Here is a 19,727-nt window from a genome sequence, read left to right as displayed (position 1 = left end):
CCTCTTCCACTCTCCCATCACACTCTATTCTCTCCCTCTTCTCTTGCCCGCAGTCGCGTCTACATCTCCCACCGTTCATACTCACAATTTATCCACTTTGCTCTCACAGTAAGTATCTATTCTTTACTGCTACATGGTTTTCCCTTTGTCGTCTCCTGTTAATTACTTCTCTTTGCCCTCGTTCCCTCCACCGTTGTCTGACGCCTTACCTCTTCTTGACTTGTTTTGCTGCTTGTGCCTGCCCGTCTGGCATAGCAGGATCCATCCCAAATCAACATCTAAAAAACTGCAAATCCGTATACAAAAACTAGGCCACTATAGTTATATACTGACTCTGTGCATTGTCTCTGCTAGTCATCCAGCCCCTTCCATAGACCACCTTCACTCTTCTTTTCCTAACCACTGTCTCCATCGGTCTACACTATCTTAACTCCTCTTTCCACCGTCTCTCTTCGCTCCGTTTTTATCCTTCCCCACCATTTCGCACCATCCGCCATCCGCCATCCGCCATCCGCCATCCTACTCTCCGATCTTGCAGTCTTATCACATCCAACCTCGCAGATAGATAAATAAAATAGTGCTTGCCGAGCCACAGACTTCCTTGGGGCTTTTGGTTGTGTCTTGTCCAGCCCATAAAAGAGAGCTGTCCTTGAAAGATGGTAGACAGAGATCCAGGTTCGCCTACCTGGAAGTTTACACAGTAAGCCGTGCTCCCGTTGTCTTCCGTCTGTGTTGTCCATCTACGCCAGTAGGCAATGCATATTAGACCCTTTTTGTTGCCATGCTCCCCCCGGTTCCGCCAGCCTTGCCCTTCCTCAGCTATTTCTGCTTCTGCGGCGTCTTGCTGGGAAAGCTGACGGTATGTTAAATATACCTAAGAAATTCTAACACATTGAAAACAGATGCTTCGGCGATAAAGGCGATGTGGAAGATATCACAGATGGTTTGACTCCCATTCTTTTCTATCGTTCTCACATACCTCACAAATATCTGATCCATTTGGTCCTAATATACCTTTGACAACCCCCCAACATCCACTACGGTTAGGGCTGATGTGACTCGTTTCCTTACAGCTGATATCATATCAACGGTCGAATTCGACCACACGGGAAACTACCTTGCAACAGGCGATAAAGGAGGACGAGTAGTATTATTCGAGAGAAATGAGACGGTACGTTATCACCATGGACGGCCTTTCTATCATCCGTTTGCTATAGTGGATGAAAAGCTGACATTTTTACAAGAAAAAAACCTGCGAATATAAATTCCACACCGAGTTCCAATCTCACGAGCCGGAATTCGATTACCTAAAATCTTTAGAGATTGAAGAGAAAATCAACAAAATAAAATGGTGCAGGCGGCAAAATGCATCTCATTACCTCCTATCCACCAATGATAAGACTATAAAGTTGTGGAAGGTGTTTGATAAGTCGTTAAAGGTTGTCGCGGAGAACAACCTCTCCCATGATCTGACCCCGGCAGGTGCAGTGGCTGGAGGAGGCATGCCCCGCGCTCCACTTGTTTCCTTCCGCGATGCCTCATCGCTCAAACTGCCACGGCTCACACACCATGACACCGTAGTCGCCGCAGTGCCTCGCCGTATCTACGCTAATGCCCATGCCTACCACATCAATAGCATATCCGTGAACAGCGATGGTGAAACATTCATCAGCAGTGATGATCTCCGAATCAATCTGTGGAACCTGAATATCCAAGACCAAAGCTTCAACATTGTCGATATTAAACCCGCAAACATGGAAGAACTAACTGAAGTAATAACTGCTGCAGAGTTCCATCCCACTAGTTGTAATTGGTTCATGTATGCTAGCTCCAAGGGAACCATCAAGCTTGCGGATATGAGGCAGAGCGCACTCTGCGATCAGCATCACAAACGTAAGTCTTCGACCTTTGGTCGCCTTTTCGAGGTTTGGCTTTTGATATCTTTTCGCATTCCTTCTTTACCCTAGCTTCTAACCGCTCCATTTTCCTCGCCATTAGAGTTTGAACAAGAAGAAGATGCGGCGTCACGCTCTTTCTTTTCTGAAATCATCTCTTCCATCTCCGATGTCCGATTCTCAAACGATGGACGCTACATATTATCCCGCGACTACCTAACCGTCAAAATATGGGATGTGAACATGGAAAGGCAGCCCATAAAAACGATCCCGATCCATGAACACCTCCGCCCCCGCCTTTGCGATACGTACGAAAATGATAGTATCTTTGACAAGTTCGAGGTGGTCTTCTCGGGTGATTCGGAGAACGTCATGACCGGCAGCTACAACAACAATTTCATGATATACCCCTCCGATCCCAACAAAGAGACAGAAGTTGTCTTGCAGGCAGACAAGACCGCATTCAAGGCTAAGAAAGTTGGCATACCGACTCCCATCAATTCTGTGTCTAATAAAAAAGGTGGGTCAAGAGCTGGCAGTCCTGCTGGTGCGGGTGGCCGGATGAGGAGGGAAACGGACTCAGATCAGATCGATTTTAACAAGAAGATCTTACACATGAGCTGGCATCCGTTTGAGGACAGTATCGCGATCGCAGCTACCAACAATGTAAATTCTTCTCCACTCACCCCTTCCCTCCAGTAATATACTTTCTTTTCTCATCCCAGGAACACTAACCTTTATGCCACCGTCTATAGCTCTTCGTATTCTCCGCGCTGTGAGCACTTCCCAGTCAAAAAAAGGAAAGAAGAAACCAAATAATAAACAATGCTTGTTGCCCCGCTTGCAACATGTTGTCTCCCCTTCATTCTATCACCCTTCCTCCCTTCTCCAGCCTCTTCCAACCCGCACGCAACCTATCTATCTATGCAGACAATCAAATCTACCTTTAGCCAAAACTATACAGTTTATTCCTGTTATCGTCAGGGCCCATTGGCAGAGATCACCTTGCGCAAAACAATATACACTTCAATTCTTTTTAATTATTCCTTTTTTTCTTGAAGGAAAAAAAAAAAAAAAAAAAAAAAAAAAGAGAGAGAGAGAGAGAGAGAAATTCTCCCCCTGACCTGACCTGATACTCCCTTGCGTAGCGGGCTTTCACAGTCGAGGGGTAGTTCCCTTTCTTTCTTTCTTTTTTTTTCTTTCCCAATCACTATCTTTTGTTTAGAAGACGAAGTAGCAGCTAAAGTTGTATCTTTTCCAACCGCACACAATCACCAACTCCTCTGCCTATAAAATGATAAGAGGATGGCACGTGAAATGAGAGGTTTGAATGAAAAGGAAACGAAAAATTAATACAAAAAAGAAGTTAATCAGAAAAATTAATCAAAGGGAGGTTGGATGACAAGGGAAGGTATATTAAAAGGGAACGAAAACATATACAACACACTACGCTACACACGTCAAAACTACTGTGCATAACTAATAGTCTGGGGGTGATTACAAGAGCTGCTGCTGCTGGGAAACGGGAGACTGAAGACAAGGATCACGCAAACACAAATGCAATACTCTAATAGAGAAATGGAAGTGAGAAAAACGGGGAGGGGGAGATTAGGCATATGTGTCTTTTTGTCTTTTTCATCCTTTCGTTCGATGCGGATGCGAGCGAGAGGTGAAGTTAGCTGAAGAAAGGGTGTAACTACACTAATTTCCCTCCTTTTACTTCCTCAACTTTTTCCACTCTGTTGGTCGGAACTGGACTGGACTGGACTGGGTTGGTATTTTACATATGTTACTTTCTTCTTTCATTTTCTTGCCTTGTTTCTTATCCTTTAATCATAAAGAATGGGGGTGTCTCTGTTATCCCTTCCTTGCTTTTTTAATTTTTCTTTTCTTGTGGTAGTTAACGTGAGTATAAACACCTGCAGCTTCGGCTCTCACATCCCGCTTCCCCCCACCCCCATTCCCCCGCCAACCAACTAACCAACCATTCCCCCTTAAACCCGTTTTCACTTTTGTGGCTTCTCCCGTTTCTTCCGCGTTAAGAGTTGGAGCGCTTTGGAGGATGAAACACAATTAAATTAATAAAGAGGTAGTTGAATGGATTCTTTTCGATTTGTCTTACCGTAGGCTTTTACTTACTCAGATTCTTTTGGAGGGATTGGGATCATGATGATGAGTTGGCCTGCGGGACTTTGCCAGCGCCTTTGCAATACAACTGCTCAATCAGTGCGCAAGACAACTAGATCTATACACCTCCGTGAAACAACTCTATGCTTTCACCCGCATCGCAGTATGTCGCATGTTCTATGCAGCATGGTAGCGAGTTGGTATTTACTGTAACAGTCGGATTACATGTAGATCGCTGAACGATCGCTCTAACTTGCTTCAAAACCTGTTCTGCTGTTCGTCAAAATTTCGCGTGATATCATCTCATCTAAACATAAAGCTTTTCGCAAGAGATGGTGCAATTAAGGTATTCAGCTAGGTATTGTGCTGGAGGAATATACAGGATTTGGCCCCCTTCTCTACCTTTTGCGTTTCAGTTAACTTCCCATTTGCGTACTGGCGAAGATCTACGATGTCAAAAATATTAGTTATGGACTGTTCCGCATTCCCATGATATTTCTGTTAAACGAGATATCCCAAAAATAATTTGCGGCATAGAGAAAACATACCGGAAACTCATCTATAATAGCAGCAGCCACCCTCTCAACCTCCTCCACTAAATGTTGAACACCAGCATCCCAGACTTTTAAACTGCGTCCCGCTGTCTCTGCCCCCGGACCTACACCGGGGATTCCCGAGTCGAAATAAATCACACCCTCAATCTGGTCGATGCTGCCCTTTAATCTCCCTTGCCCGAGCATGCGTGCAGCATATGTTTCCGCTTTCTCACCAGCACTTATATCACCGCTCGCTTTAAGCCCGAGAATGTTACCCAACGCTTCCACGTGGATATTTTCGTACAGTCGACTCGCAGCCAGAAGGTTATGTTCGATGACAGCTCTATCCAGCACAGTTGATCCATCTGCCGTCACGGCGAGTTGGTGCGGCACCAGCTTCCGCGCGAAAGCCTTCACTTCCTCAGGCGTGAGTAGCCTGTCCATGAATATCTTCTCCAATATATTGTACACATCGAGGGACGAAGACCGGTCATCTTTGTATAGACGGGACAAGGTACGAGAACGTTGGGGGCCCGCCGGCCCCAGAACGGCACATACAATCGCAGCAGAGAGTGCTTGGAGCCTGTCCTCTTCCACGATTTCTCCCGATAAGCTTATATTGAGATATTGCTGACTGGCATCAAGGAATCTGCGGTTAAAATCTGAAATGCGTGCCTGCGAGAGCTCGAAGTGAAGTTTCAGCTCTGGATCTTCGATCTTGGTTGGCATGTTTTTGACTCTGTTTAGGAAGCTCTCTGCGTTCGTGGTATCGTCTTCTTCTAGATATAGACGCACAATGCGAATCCACAGGCGCACTTTCTCATCATCGGACATCAGGTGTTGAGAACTGTCGAAACGGATCGCTTGCAACACTCTGGCCGACTGTACAAATTGCTGCTCCGCCTCGAACGCGTCTGCAAGAATCTCCCGCAGAGCTGTGTCCTGAGCCTCCGCAGAAGTCGAGTGAGATTGAATCTTCGATAGGGCATCCTGGCCAACGTTGATTATGACTTGTGAGGGTAGTTTTCGCAGGGAGTTTATGAAGTTATCGAGGAGGGGTCGGGCAGCGACGATTCCGACGCTATCGCCAAGTATGGAGTTTAGGAAGGCGATGAGATTGGGTTCGACGCTCGGGGAGGACGGGGATGATATTATTTTCGAGAGGAGTTCATTGTAGAGCTGTGGTTTGTTCTGTTGGTTTGAAGTTGCTTCGATTGAAGTCAGGGCTGAGCTGACATCGGGCTCCGCCATTGCGAACCGGTAGGGTTGAAGGTGAGGGATAGGGTGATGAGTCGACACTGAAAATTGGAATCAGATTATTTAACGAAATGCATTGTATCAGGTGAAAGAGTGAGAGACAAGCTGCTTAAGTGGAGACATTGTTGTATATGATTTACTCCTATTTGTATCAACCTAGGGATGTTTGATGTTGTTGATAGCTACCTGAGTGCGGAGAAAGCTATCCTGATTAGTCATCTTGTAGTTACCTGCTTGTTCGGAAGAACCCAATATGCAGGATATAACATCATATCATGATCTATTTAATTCAACAGATTTTGCCGAGGAATAATATTTTACGTGATATCCTTTTCAGCCTCTTGTTCTCCACGTTATCCTAACTTGGTGATGGCACCCCTTTGGACCATTCGCTATAGATATCGCATCGAGTGAAATACCACGCATTGCGAAATGTGTATTCCTAGAGTCAACTCATTCATTGATTTATTAATTATAAGGGATGACACAATCTATCTGTCGCTGGTCGGTTAGAGTTATTCGGGCTGTCGTACAGTGTCAATTCTACTATAGAAAGTAAATATTTACACATGATTTTGATTTGGTGGGAGAAACTTTTTCCAGTGGCGTTTAACTCTAAAACCTATGATTGAAGGGAGAGAACAGACAACATGTTCCGGCAGACACCGTTTGGAAGTAATACGGATGTTCATTCTCCGGATGATGATAGTCGTTCAATTCAGATTGTCTGAGCAGTTTTCAACATTTGCCATTGTAAAAATGAGAGAGGACTTCACTAGGAGGCAGCCATGATATTCTGGGAGACTACCCATAGAAACTGAACTGTAGTGTTTGATTGCGCTCAATCTGGTGACAAGGTCAGTCTTTTGAGTGGAGTTGACAACATTGGGGACAACAAGCGCTTAATCAGTCAATCAACACTCATTGTGACCGCGGCAATTTTAAGCTTAAGTGTCATTCTGTTGGTTACTCTGTTTAGCGCGAGAAAATCACACCAATAATAAATATGTATATCTACAATCTGCTATACGAATGATTTATCCAAATTAGCATTGACAACATGGCCGATCTTCTCGATTTTGTAGAAAAGTCCTAATCATTAGCCAGGTGCGGAACCGGAACAAAGTACCACGAAGATATAAAAAAGTCGGCCAGGCAAGCATTGAGATGCAGAAAAGCTTACATATCTCCAAGGGCGAAAGCATCTTGATGTAATAAATGTGAACCAGCCGTAAGCTTACCTTCTTGGAAAGAGCTCAAATCCAGATAACAATCAATAGTTCTGACAGTTTGGGAGAGGTGAATGGAACGTCGCAATCAAAGGCTCTTTTTAAGGAATGTACAGCCTGTTTCCTTTTATCTGAGGTTCTGCGATATATTCCTCTTTCGTGCTGTACACACATAGTGATGGAGTTGAAACTTTGATACCTGCCAACTTGTATCAAATCACAGTGCTAAGATATCAGTTGCGGAGTGGGCGGATTCCACTATATTATGACAGTCTATCAACGTTAGCATTTTGTGGCCTCATACAATTTGGAGGGCATAGCTTGTTGGGTTGTTGGCTCAAATTGGAAAACTTTAATTAGACTTGGTATCTTCCGCTTGACATAAAGTTATTTATAAAATCATTTCGAAGAAAAAAAAAATCATCTCCAATAAACCTTCGTTGAGGTCACGTAAAATAAGAAGTAATTTGGTCGCTGTTGATACCAGATCTTCGTAAAGAACGCCGTACCCTGTTACTCCACCAAGTTCATATAGATCGACATTTGCCCCCAATCCTATACTACATTTTCGAACGCAACGTTGGACTCGTCCTCGTCCGCATCCGTACCAATCCCTGACGCGGTTGGTTCTCCATCCGAGTCGAAATTGTAGCCGGAGGTGGGGGGGAGCTCCTCCTTAGCATCTTTGTAGGCCAAAGCATCCGCATAGTTGCTTTCCCTGGCCTCTGGTTTAAGTTCCCAAGTCATAGCGAAATCCCCGCTTTTGACAAGATGAGCCACCATCTCCAAGGTTTGTTTGAGGTACGATTCTGGTTGTTTCAGTTCTGCTTTGAGAGATTTAAATGGCCAGTACTTGTGTCGCCGGAAGCAGCCATATATAAGATCCAGCAGCTCGTTTTGTGGCATACGGGCGGTTTTGTTTTCTTGAGCGCGTGCCTTTGGAGGTTTTGCAACTTGCTGTTCGAAGAGTTAGGATATGAAGTCTAAAACAACATGACTTATGTAAAGAGGGAAATGGAGTTTCGACTTACTATGAAAGTAGATTTATCGGCAGCTGCAACGGTTTTGGGCTTAAGCATCTCACCGCTAACTTTACCGATATATAATGTTTCGCGCTTGGGCTTGAGGAAGTCGAGTGCTCTGGCTTCTGCCATTCGCTGGTATTGCTCGTTTTCTACCGGAAGGCAATTAAACTCATCACGTACGACACCAACAATTGCCGTTTGTTCTATCAATGGAAAGATAGAAATGGTTAACACTCTGACATATACACTCAATAACGCGAAAGAAACTAATATAACATACTTGGTATGGTCTTCCGCGTATAAGGCTCCCACTTCTTGCGTGGGTTTCGCTTTCTCGAATCGCGCTTTGTCTGTTCGTAAAGATATGAACGGCCATGAGGCTGGGCCTCATTGAACAGAATGTGAGACCTATCTCGATGCCCCGGTAGATCCTTTTCGGTGAAAACAAATGTATTGTGTACGGGGAATGCCGTCTTATCCGCATTAACATTTTGTCGCCGCAGGTTGTAATCCCTTGGAACACCCTTCATCTGGGGCATATCGTTTAACCGCATGCTAACCTATTAGCGCAGAGGAGGTCAGCACTTCTTCTCACCCTTCTTTGTCTCCTCCTTCATAAGTCAGAGGCGGCATGAAAGCTGGAGCGCATACTCGTTTTATGTCCGTTGGCCCGCCTTCTACCCTAATTGTGCCAATCTGTACCTCCTCGTCATCTTCCAACCTTGACCAATTCTCCCAAAGCATTTTCGGTATACGCGTCAGCCAGACATCTTGCATAGCATTGGAAAAGTCCAAATCTCCCGTATCTTCGTAGATGTCATCGTCGGATATAGCACCCGCGAGCTCAGGTTTAGCATCCGGGTCAGTCTTGATCATTGGGATCGAGCTTGCTTCTGTTTTGACTTGTTGGCCTCCAGGGCCTGTTCCCGATGTCATGTCGCAAGCAAAGCCCGAGGGAGATATCCGTCGTACTCGAAAATTGGTTCGATGAAAGTACTAAGATGACAAGTCGTATCCAAAAGCGTGCCGCAGCGGTGGCGATGACGATTCCTTCTCCAGAGGGTGTCTAAGAGACCGTGGGTATTCGCAGTTGCTTAGCCCTTTCGCGGGGGTAAAATCAAGTCCCGGTAATTAGTGATGTGAAGGAATGTCTGGCTTTTGGTATGAGAAGGTTGCATAGGAAAAGCTTGGGATACTATTACTTAAGTAGATGGGAGCATCAACAGTGCGAAGTGGCGGCATCGGGATGATGTCGTCCAGAAGGGATATATCACGTGATTTTATTTAGCGCCGCCTATCTCGTCAATATAAGAAACAAGTTCTTCACTGCCGTTTCAACATCAATTTCTTCAACTTCAACTTCAACGTGAATTTAGCATATAATTCTTTACACAAACTACAGTAACGATTAGAGCCAAGTTCGCTATGACAGAAGACCAAGATCTGTTGGCCAAGATTGGACAACTTGCTGGTGAGTTCCTGACTATCACACTGCTTGTTGCACAGTCTGACCGCGTTTACTCTCTTAGGGCAAATAAATCAGCATAAAAATCAGATTGCGCCATCACAACCATCGCGTGGTGGATATCCTCCGTCGTCCTATATCTCACATCATCCTCGGCATCACGCAGGATGGGCTCCCTACCGTGGAAGGAGTAGACACCCTGGATCCAGGCGACATACAACCCCTCATCGAAATCGAACACTTGTTCTTAGCAATCTGGCTTCCCCCTCAGAAAACGCAGGTTGCCTGTCATCAGGTAGTACATCTACTGGTGAAGTGAATGATACCAAGTCTGGAAACCAAAATGGATGGGTTGCCAAAAGAGACCGACACATACAATTAATAAACTCCGCAATATACGACAAAGAAGCTCAGGCTAGAACCAAAGCTATTGAGGAGAGCCGTAAGCTCAAGGCTCAGAAAAGGGCACTCCGAGAAGAGGCGAAAGTCTTAAAACATGTTCAGGGCATTGGCGGGTACAAGCCTGTTCCTTCGCAAGTTGGCGGGAGGCAAGCTGCTTCCTTCCAGATCACCATTCAAGGAATTCCATTCCAGGTTGTTCAAGGCGGGAGCAAATTGATTAGGCTACCTAGTGAGATCGTTGTCCCTATAGATGCAAAGTTCGGAGCCGACTGACCCTTTTTAAGATGAACCGTCGGCTGCGAGCGTTACTCCGAAGAAAGTTAACGTCGGTGGTGTAAATTTCGTGAGAAGCAAGAAGGGAAACCTGCATCGTTTAGGATCAGTGGTTTCAAGAAGGTGCGTAGCTGATCGTTGGAATATTAATTTTAATTCCCCCTGTTTATTAACTAATTGTAAACTTAAGGAAAAATATGCCGATTAAGAAGAAAGATGAGCTGTGCAAAAGATTTACTTCGACGGGTACCCGACTCTCTCCCTCCGAAGATTTTACAGCATCTACTAAGATAATGATATCGATCAAACATAAAGTTTGTGTCAAAGGAATAATGTTTTTAGGCGTACTGACTTGATATCTTTTTTTAGGCTCATGTTTCAAGGGCCCTAATTGCCCGTACATCCACGATCCCCACAAGGTTGCCATCTGCAAAGAGTTTCTTCAGACGGGCAAATGTCCAGCTGGCTTGGCCTGCGACCTTTCACATGACCCGAGCCCTGAAAGATCTCCCGCGTGCTTGCATTTTCTTCGTGGGCGCTGCTCTAATCCCTCATGCCGATATGCACACGTTCGAGTGAACCCAGGTGCACCTGTTTGTCGCGATTTTGCTATTCTTGGCTACTGTATCAAGGGAGATACCTGTGATCAGCGCCATGTCCATGAGTGTCCTGACTATGCTAACACGGGGAACTGTGGGAACCGGAAATGCCAGCTCCCTCATGTGGACCGTGCCGGCCAAATTCGCAAAATTGCAGCTAACAAGGCGGAGACTTCTGATAAAAGAGACAACGCCGATGACGATGACATATCCAGTGAGGAAGAAACTTACGATGAAATTGATTCGGATGACGTTGACTCCGATGATCTTGAAGATGACCCCGTGGTCATCACCGAGGACCTTGACGCCGGTGAAATTTCACAGCAACAAGACTTTGTACGTTTCTCATCCTTAGCTTAGCACACCAAATCCGGCTTTCAACGTCTGTAGCAGCTAAAAGCTCGGAACGCTATACCTCGGATCAGTTTTCAAGATTTTGTTTTTCGTTTTATCTTTTTAAGGGGAATTGGCGTAAAGCTTCGATCCCACACAAAAGCTTCACTTGCCTTCCCCTTCACTTCTTCCTCTTCTTTCTGAAAGACACGACGATGGTCGGCGTTCTTTGAAGTTCCAGGTAGGGGTAAAGTACATGATACCATACGGCGTATTTGTCGGTTTTCTTTAATTTTCTACCCAAGCTATGTCTTCTGAGCCGCCATCTTTTAGATGGTGTTGTAGACTTCCATTCCCTTTCGCTTTTATCTCTGGCTACCCCTTTGTTATTATTGAATATTTTCAGTGAGGCTATCGGAATGGGAGATACCCTTTTACTATTTCCCCTTAGTTTAATACCACTTGATGTCTCACTTGTGGGAAGATTCTCCTAGACGAGGCAGACAAAATAATATGGAAGAGAGAGAAATGGAACTAGGAAAGAGAATTAGGAGAGAGAAATATAAATCTCACTCTAAAGTTATGGTATTCTAAAACAATAATACAATTCCTACCAACCGATTTATTTAGCAAAAAAAAAAAAAAAAAAAAAAAAAAAAAAAAAAACCATAGAAAGAGTTGCAAATATTATCCATTCTTTTCACAATTGGAATGCTTTCACATGCTGCTTGAAGAATTAAGGAATGGGAGGGAGTACTTGCATATACATATATCTCATAAACCCCATTTGCCAGATATGATAGGTCGGTTTAGAGATGATAATAAAGAGCGGGAGAATGAACTAATAAGAAGGGTTTAACTACCAACCCACCCCCTCTGTGCAGAAAATAGAAACTATATATATCTCACAAGGGCAAAAAGAGGAGAAGGTTGTAGGCAATTGGAAACAACAACTCCAACAGCACAGAACGTGAGGAGCTGACTTTCAGGTTCACCGTCCCAATGAATATGCCTGTTTCTTCATTTCGTTTCAGTCCCTCATTTTTCGCTGTTGCAGTCGTAGTCGTTTATATTGTCGTTGACGTCGGGCATTAAGCCATGCATAACGCAGGATAACTGATATGCAACTGCAGGGTCTGGTGTGCGCTGTTTTTGTACTCCGTACTCTGCTATACAGTTGAGATCAGGGAGGTGGAGAAATAGGGCTTCCAGCAGCTTTATGTCCCCCCCACTCCCATCTTTTTACGGGTGCTGGACCAGATACATATCTAAACGGAGGAGAATTAAATGTTTCCTGTTTCTCAGTTGTAATTAACCTTTTATATATTTCTCGATCTCATGCAGATTCAATTCCCCTTTCCACCCTACCCCAAACTGCTTCTCAACAGGGCCCATCTTGTTTAGGCGTTAAAGCTAATTTCCCCCTCCTTCATAAGGAGGGACATAATTGACGTAACTGCAGTAAAGGATATATAAATACAAAACTCGTCCAGGGGGCCCGGTAATTTGGACCATGAAACCAGCGGATGCAACATGCAACAACAAACAACAACAGAGAAATTCAGTTCAAATTCCTTTCAAATGTGGCGGGTAACTAACTTAGTTGTGGAGTAGGATTTTGGTGATCACAAATAACCAACTCGACCAGCTCGTACATAATACACACCCACAAATTAATTCTATAAGGTTGTTGGAACACATGAACTGAACCGACAAAACTGCCAGGCCAACCTATTGCCATAGACCGCGTGTAGGGCACTTGCTTTGCTAGCTAGCTTTCGGGGACTGCGATGGAAAAAAAAAAAAATAATATGGACGGGTCTTAGCGTGACATGCATTTCCTGAAGGAGAATATCGGTGATGCTCATTTATGGATTTGTTAGATTTTAATTCTGACGTTATATCCTGAAGTTGAAAATGCATGGTGATGACACGGAGAAGTAGAGAGGGAGAAGTTGCACGTAACGGTGTGTGCATGGCATATTTCTTCATCCAATAAAGCTACAATACATGAATCGTTTCGATGTAATGTCCTATACATGGCCATGCTCTCTGCGTGAGCTTAGGGGTGGCGATGATAGATAGATTGATATTACTGCACTTTTTGTTATCATCAGTTGATATACATACAGGTGCATTGATATCTCTGAACATATGCAAATTTCTAGTAATTAGTTAACTACCATTTAAGTAAATAAACACCTAACAATGAGGAGGCGAAAAATGATGCTGGCGGAAATGGCGGTGGGGCCGTTCTTACTTGCAGCGAAAGAAGCCAAAGCTAAGATCAATGAAGAAATGGGCAATAAATTCAGCATGTGGATCTCTCCGTATTCAGATATGGGAGCGAAAAATGAGTGAAGATGGTGCTTTTATTCGCATACGCGGTTGATCAATTAAATACCCGTTTGAAATTGGTGAAATTTCCGTTGCAAATCTCTGAATATAAACCTTGATATCATCAATATTAGCAAATATGAAACATGTACGATCATATTTGACAATGAACAAAATGGAAACGTGGCAGAAGAAAATTCGCAAACAGCAATTTATCAAAAACTCCGTATACTCTGATACCGCTAACTGCGGGAGATGAAGCATAAGTTACTCATAATTCTATCAGAAGCCAAGAACCGCTGCCAGGAGGCGTAGACCTCGGAAGTATCTAGGTATCCTTCTGTAGTACAGACTAAATCTTGAATTAAATTAAATTAAAATAGAAAAATAAGGCTTCTAAACGCAGCATTATCGAAATAGATGAAAAGAAGTATAATTTCAGTTCCCTTTCTCACGGAGAAGAGCTTAGAATCAGATTCAGGGGTTCGCTTAGTTAACAATAGCCGCGTAATATCCGAATCTTGGAAGCGCCCAAATCCTCTAGTTAACTAGCCAATTATATCCTGCTATCATGCTTCCCTTCTCACGACGTGAATCATTTTCAATCTACACTGTATATGATGTGCATATGGTGAGACAGTCTCAGCTCGGTCATCCTCATTTACAAGTAATTGTATGCCAGGCAATTGACATGACCTACCAGTGATAAACTGTTTTTGATACTGCTCTTAGCGAGAACATGAATAAAAAGAAGAATCGCTCCAGAGGAGAGATTGAAAGACCTCCACGAGATGTTCTCCACTGGATAGTAATTGCGGGACATGCTACCACGCGTCATGGAACTGCAATAATGGATGCCTGGGTAGTTATTTGGGAGGGAACTTACAAAAAAATCTCCAGGTTGTTTCCTTCTAAGCTCAACGCTTTTCTAGTTACCATTTGGGCTATTTCTCATCAATGACCCCTCTTCATCGAACTGCCGATCACCGGATAACCCCGCCATGGAAAAAAAAAAAAAAAAAAAAAAAAAACGCGAGTTTCTGCAGTCTTTGATAGTTTAATCAACCTTCAGCAAAAACACCTCAAGCCCATATTTACTGCGATCACAACGCCCGCCAAGCCCCAACCCCGCTATTCAACAATACGGGCACTCAATCACTCATTCAATGACATCAACAACTGTGAAGAATAAAAGCCCTTCTCCCATCCCTCCCAAGACAACAAGGCCATAAAGGAGCCCAAAAGAACATGCCTTGAACCATGGCTTCATCCCGTCGGTTGTTCAATCGGAAATGACCACAACCAGTCCAGGCCAAATGGTGAGCAAGGTTAAAGTTGGCAAGGCTCATTTTATGCACCACGGCCCGTTCCCCGCCCTCTCCGTTCCGTTGATGGATCATCACATATCACACCTGATCCCTCGTGTTATTGGCTTTTGTTGCCATTAGGGCTTATTGAAGATTGTTCTGTTGCATTTGAATTTTGAGACTCACAATAAGGTGTGATAAGGTCGTAATTATTGTTTTTGTTGGGGGGGGGGGGATGATGGGGGATGAATTAGGTGTGTAGGATACACCGAGTTTCGGAGTCATGGGAGAGATGGAAAAGTGCTGAATAAGAGCTGAAGCGAGTGCGATAGTTCGTTAGCAGTGATGATTTATATAAGATCAGTTGCGGTGCCGCAATTTTGATCCATTCATCCATAGCGTAATTTCCCGCTATGTTGCCTGGGTTCCTCAGCCTGCGGAGGAAATCTCATCTCGTGATCCGCGAAATAGGGTCCAGAGTCAACATTGATCGTGAGCTAACTACTAGCACTCGGAGAAAAGAAGGGAGAAGATCCCAAGTCATGCAATTTATTGCACGCATGCCATTGTTTGATGAAGGTGTGAAATAAGCAATAACGCCTTAGGCTGATGCCAGCAATCAACATCGCCTCCGGAGACCACGGGTTTAAAAACTTCTTCAAGAAATTCACGGTCTCAGGCGTGTGTGGATTCTTTTTCTGGGCTATCCTGTTTTGTTTCATATCGTTACACGCCCGCCGAGTGGATTCTTCTGTAAGGATTTGGTTTTTATATTTCAGAGTTGTACCTTTTTGAGATCGGGCTAATGAAAGCGAAGATTAGTGCAGAAGCAGGGAAAGATATAACAACTGGCTGAGCCCTAGGTCATTTCCATGTAGTTAATGTGCATGGAGAAGTTACATCAGAACAGGTAGCCGGATGAAACTGCAAATGCAGGGCTTTTACGGAGTGGCGGTGTACCTTCGTAACTACGCATGTTGGAATAACCATTGTTTTGTTGGGCCCGCCATAATCCCCAACCGACCACGCTACAAATTCTCCATTTGCAGTAGAACAGCGCAGCCGATTCGATGCATGGAGGTGTTCCTAAATGTGGGATGGCATTCTCTTGTCAAATCATCATATCGGCGGTTATTTTTCTGTAACTTGATTAGCTTTCTTTACGCGCCAGCCAGCGAATGCTTCCAACTACCGCCAGCGTTTCAAGACATTGAACTTTGAATGTTTATGTTTCATTCCATTCATAGTTATTTATTAGTTATTCATGCCCTCGTTGCATGTTGATTCTCATGATACCATTTCTCAATACTAGTTACCCCTCCACTTCTGTTATTAAACTTATTAACATCCACTGAGAGGCGCCGGTTGCACGGGGACCGTATTCTTGGATCTCGTGCAGATCATTTATTCCAAGATCCAAGATCCAAGATCCAACCAGCTGGCGGGATAAATACATAGTCAACTCGCTAAGTTTAATACCAGAGAAGCACAGAGAGTCGCTCCTCACCGGAGCATCATTATATTTACGTTGATGGTCAGGCTAGTTAATTTAGTTAACTAGATACTTCTAATGCCTTAAAAAGTAGGAAGTTAACTAAATAAGCAGACCGACAGTGTGACGCATCCAGTTTGCCAGCGAGGAGAGACCAATTCTTTACTCTTGCTAGCGTTAGCTGGATTGACGGATTCTAGGGCTATTTTGCGGTCTTTTTAAGATTAATATGGGCATCGGGGCGTGCCTGAAAGGGTCAGTGGATAGGGAAAGCAACTTGAATGAGATTGTTTGACAGCTTCTTCCTGAGCAAATACGCGTGGGTCGATGTAGAGTTGCGAATCATCTTTTCTCGGTATATTTACTTGCAGACTAATACGAAGCAGAAGCGGCAAGATAGATAACTAGTTGTCAAACAAACAAACGAACAACAGTACCCATGGAAATCTCCAATTCCAGATATGAAGTAGTTCCTCAGCCGGTCGTATTCTGAAGAGGCTGTATGAGACAAGAAGGTCAGAGGGAGGGACGAGAGCGAGATCTGAATGAATCGTCCACCCTGCCAGCTCGAGTAAATGTCTGAGATGTGAGGCGTTCAGGCCGCAATGAATACCCCCTTCCCAACCATGATCTCGACAGTCATTGGCATTTTTGAAATTAGTATGTTCGGGCTTTTGAAGGGCTTTGGGGGTCTGTTCCGACTGGACTGTATAATGTATTATATGGTCTGGTCTGTTTTTGGCTAGTGCCCTGGAAAGCTGGAGAGAGTCGTTGATTGATTGATCGACGTTGTATGTTCATTACATTTGACTCATTACCGTGCTAACTATTCAGTTCGGTATTTGGGATGAGGAATGGTAGAAGTTGGAGGTTTTGATAGCCGTGAGATAAGGACTAGTTCACTCCTTTCTTTCTTTCTTTCTCGCCTTCTTCTCCCTCTCTGCTTTGCTTTTGTGGAATTTATTTCCTTATTTGATTGCCCCGCAATCGACGAAGACATGGGTTGGATGTATGTATATGTAGATCTCTCACTGAGAGCAACCCTCAGTTTTTACTCTCTCGGAGAGATTAATCGATGAAGTTAATGATTAGAAGGGGACTAAGCATCACTCTATATGTCTGTCATGTCATGTAAGGGACGGGAAATATTCGCACAGTATTGAGAGACACGAGCAGAAGCCACAAGGTAGAGGAGAGGGCAGTAGAGACGGAAATAGGCCTCATGATCGTGGGGCGTGGAGATGTTAGGGCGAGTCCGGGAGATTAGTTATTCTATCGTGACGGGAAAGACGTAGGCATCAGGGTAAAGAGAGCGCAGGGGAGTGAGGCGGGGAGGAAAGGGGATGCCGCTTGAAGTGAGAATGGACCAGCGTAAGAGTGAGGTTTTTAGCTTTTAGCTTTTTGTAACAGATCAAGGGTTGAACGTAGGATGTTGATTAAATAACTATCATGATGGGTGTTTTGTTATGGCAAAAGGGAGAATTAGCCTAAATAAGTCTGGAATGCCTGGGTAAAAACAGGACCTCTTCAGGAAATATGCGGGCCAATAAACGATGGCGCTGTAATCTTGGTTGGAAGTTCAAAGGAGTACCTGAATAGTTATTTTAAATTTTGAAGTCCAGTAGTTAGTTAACTAACTAGATAGAGTTGCTTTTCATGCCATTCTCAACAGTGAGGGTCAGTCGCATCAGTAGGAACCATGGGTCGGGCCGCGTTCTCTCTCCCGTCGCAACTCGTCACCGGGAACATGAAACCAGTCAACCACCAAAGGACGAGAAGAGTGGATGGGGGGATCTACGGAGAGAAAGGGGAGAGAAGAACTGGGTTGCATTTTCTTTTTTCACCTTGAGAGTTGCTCTGCTAGATTGCTAGATTGCGTCCCAGGGCATGAAGAATACTGCTATTTCTATGAAACAACCCTTGTTCCATGCTGTTGTTGATATTGTGGTTGCTAAATAACCTCAACTCAGAAAAGAAAAATTAAAGGTTCCTCCCTGAGTTTCCCGATGACATCGTACATGCATACACCACACACTGTCACTACAGAAGAATTATGGGTAATATAATTCTGGACGGAGATACGCTGGGCAAGCTGGGCTGTCTTTAGGTGGGAAACAAATCCGAGATGAGGACCGAAGGGTACATGGAACTCAGGGGAGAAGCAGTCAGGATATCCATCCATCCTGCTTCATCCTCGAAAGGATAGAAAAAAGCAGAGTCCATTAAGTCTATAAGCTTCATGAATCTTTAAATTCTAGAGCTGGAGACCGTGGCAGCCACTCAGCGAGCCAGGCCCGCGTCCCCAGTTGCTGGATCATGCTCAGGTCAGGTCTTGCATTTGGCGGGCCAGTTGATAGTCTCAGATGCACGTCTACCCAATGCCAGGCAGAGGCGTCCAATCGTCGCCATGCGATGAGCTTCAAATGAACGATAAAGCGTCGCCTTACTTTTTGGAACCCATCCGTCTCCTGGTGGGGATCCTTTAGACCCTGGAACTACCCATCCCACTATCTCAATGGACCAGTCATCTGTCCCGAGACCAGAACCATCGCAGAACGTTCTGACCAGAATGGTTCCTGTGTGGTGTCTCAATCTTGCTCTGTATTTTGGCGGAGCATCCGGTTCATCAGAACATGATGAAAAAAAAGAAACTAAATAAAAAGCAAAGCAAAGCAAAAAGAACGAAGCCGATAATGGGCCGTTAGTTACGGGCATTGATTTGACGAGCTCTGACAGAAAAATATCGCTTCTTTAATTATGGTTATTTAATTTTCATGGCTCCTTGCTCGTGCCTGAATTTTGTTATGATGCGTCGAGGCGAAGAATGCTTTGATCTGATTGAGGAACAAGGTTCTTCTCAAACCGATGCTAACGTCCTAGAGGTTTCCCAAACCCGTTGACCGACTGGATGCCAGTGGATAAGAGATTGTTTCGCTCTGTGCGTTCCGTCAGGGATGGCGATTTTAGAAGATCTGCCGCAGGATTTCAAGCAGAATATGGAGTTCCATTTTGGGGGGCCCGGGGGGAGCGGGGGAGGGGGGGAAGAAAGCAGCGGCATTGCGAAATCGTCTTAACCCGAATTGAATTATACTTGAAAAGAGCTGGAGGAACTCTTTTCTGTTATATTTATTAAAATCCTCCTCGTCGAGGTCTGTTTTCCTTCTAAATCAGCATCTCATCTACAGAGTATATCCTACAGCACAAGGTGTACCGCTGTACCTCCACCGACTCCTCCCATAACACAACTATATATATCGTTACAATCTGCCTCTCGAAACTCATCATTTATCTTCACCACTACCCACCCCATATATATATATATATACCATTATTCTGGTATTATTGTTTATTAGTATTATATTATTATTATTGTCTTCTCTTTTTGTCTAACCGGGCCGTTGACCTTGGTTAGACATTTAATCCTCAATAATAAGAGTTGCTACAGCATCT

The 19,727-nt window shown here is 44.3% G+C and overlaps 5 protein-coding genes across 5 annotated transcripts; 2 read left to right on the top strand and 3 right to left on the bottom strand.

Annotated features, from left to right (window-relative positions):
• Positions 1-656: 656 nt before the first annotated feature.
• PAAG_04847 (protein phosphatase PP2A regulatory subunit B) lies at positions 657-2,597 on the top strand (the record flags this gene model as incomplete). The annotated part of the gene is made up of 5 exons (XM_015845393.1): positions 657-700; positions 903-943; positions 1,074-1,171; positions 1,245-1,893; positions 1,999-2,597. The coding sequence occupies 5 exons, from the start codon at positions 657-659 to the stop codon at positions 2,595-2,597; spliced, it is 1,431 nt and encodes a 476-aa protein (XP_015699619.1).
• A 1,841-nt stretch (positions 2,598-4,438) lies between these two features.
• Positions 4,439-5,809, bottom strand: PAAG_04846 (COP9 signalosome complex subunit 4; the record flags this gene model as incomplete). Its single annotated transcript, XM_002793271.2, has 2 exons — positions 4,439-4,468; positions 4,571-5,809. The coding sequence occupies 2 exons, from the start codon at positions 5,807-5,809 to the stop codon at positions 4,439-4,441; spliced, it is 1,269 nt and encodes a 422-aa protein (XP_002793317.1).
• Positions 5,810-7,599: 1,790 nt separating this feature from the next.
• On the bottom strand, positions 7,600-9,005 carry PAAG_04845 (transcription initiation factor iif; the record flags this gene model as incomplete). Its single annotated transcript, XM_002793270.2, has 4 exons — positions 7,600-8,001; positions 8,076-8,272; positions 8,350-8,629; positions 8,721-9,005. The coding sequence occupies 4 exons, from the start codon at positions 9,003-9,005 to the stop codon at positions 7,600-7,602; spliced, it is 1,164 nt and encodes a 387-aa protein (XP_002793316.1).
• A 489-nt stretch (positions 9,006-9,494) lies between these two features.
• Positions 9,495-11,168, top strand: PAAG_04844 (CCCH zinc finger protein; the record flags this gene model as incomplete). The annotated part of the gene is made up of 5 exons (XM_002793269.1): positions 9,495-9,540; positions 9,599-10,165; positions 10,221-10,332; positions 10,400-10,455; positions 10,579-11,168. 5 exons carry the CDS (start codon positions 9,495-9,497, stop codon positions 11,166-11,168), a joined length of 1,371 nt encoding a protein of 456 aa, XP_002793315.1.
• Positions 11,169-18,602: 7,434 nt separating this feature from the next.
• Positions 18,603-19,335, bottom strand: PAAG_04843 (hypothetical protein; the record flags this gene model as incomplete). The annotated part of the gene is made up of 2 exons (XM_002793268.2): positions 18,603-18,876; positions 19,151-19,335. The coding sequence occupies 2 exons, from the start codon at positions 19,333-19,335 to the stop codon at positions 18,603-18,605; spliced, it is 459 nt and encodes a 152-aa protein (XP_002793314.2).
• Between the last annotated feature and the right edge of the window lie 392 nt (positions 19,336-19,727).

This window comes from Paracoccidioides lutzii (assembly GCF_000150705.2).
Source record: "Paracoccidioides lutzii Pb01 unplaced genomic scaffold supercont2.12, whole genome shotgun sequence".
In the NCBI taxonomy this organism is placed as follows: Eukaryota; Fungi; Ascomycota; class Eurotiomycetes; order Onygenales; family Ajellomycetaceae; genus Paracoccidioides; species Paracoccidioides lutzii.
Note: the sequence above shows the minus strand (reverse complement) of the source record. Positions and strands in the feature narration are given on the sequence as shown.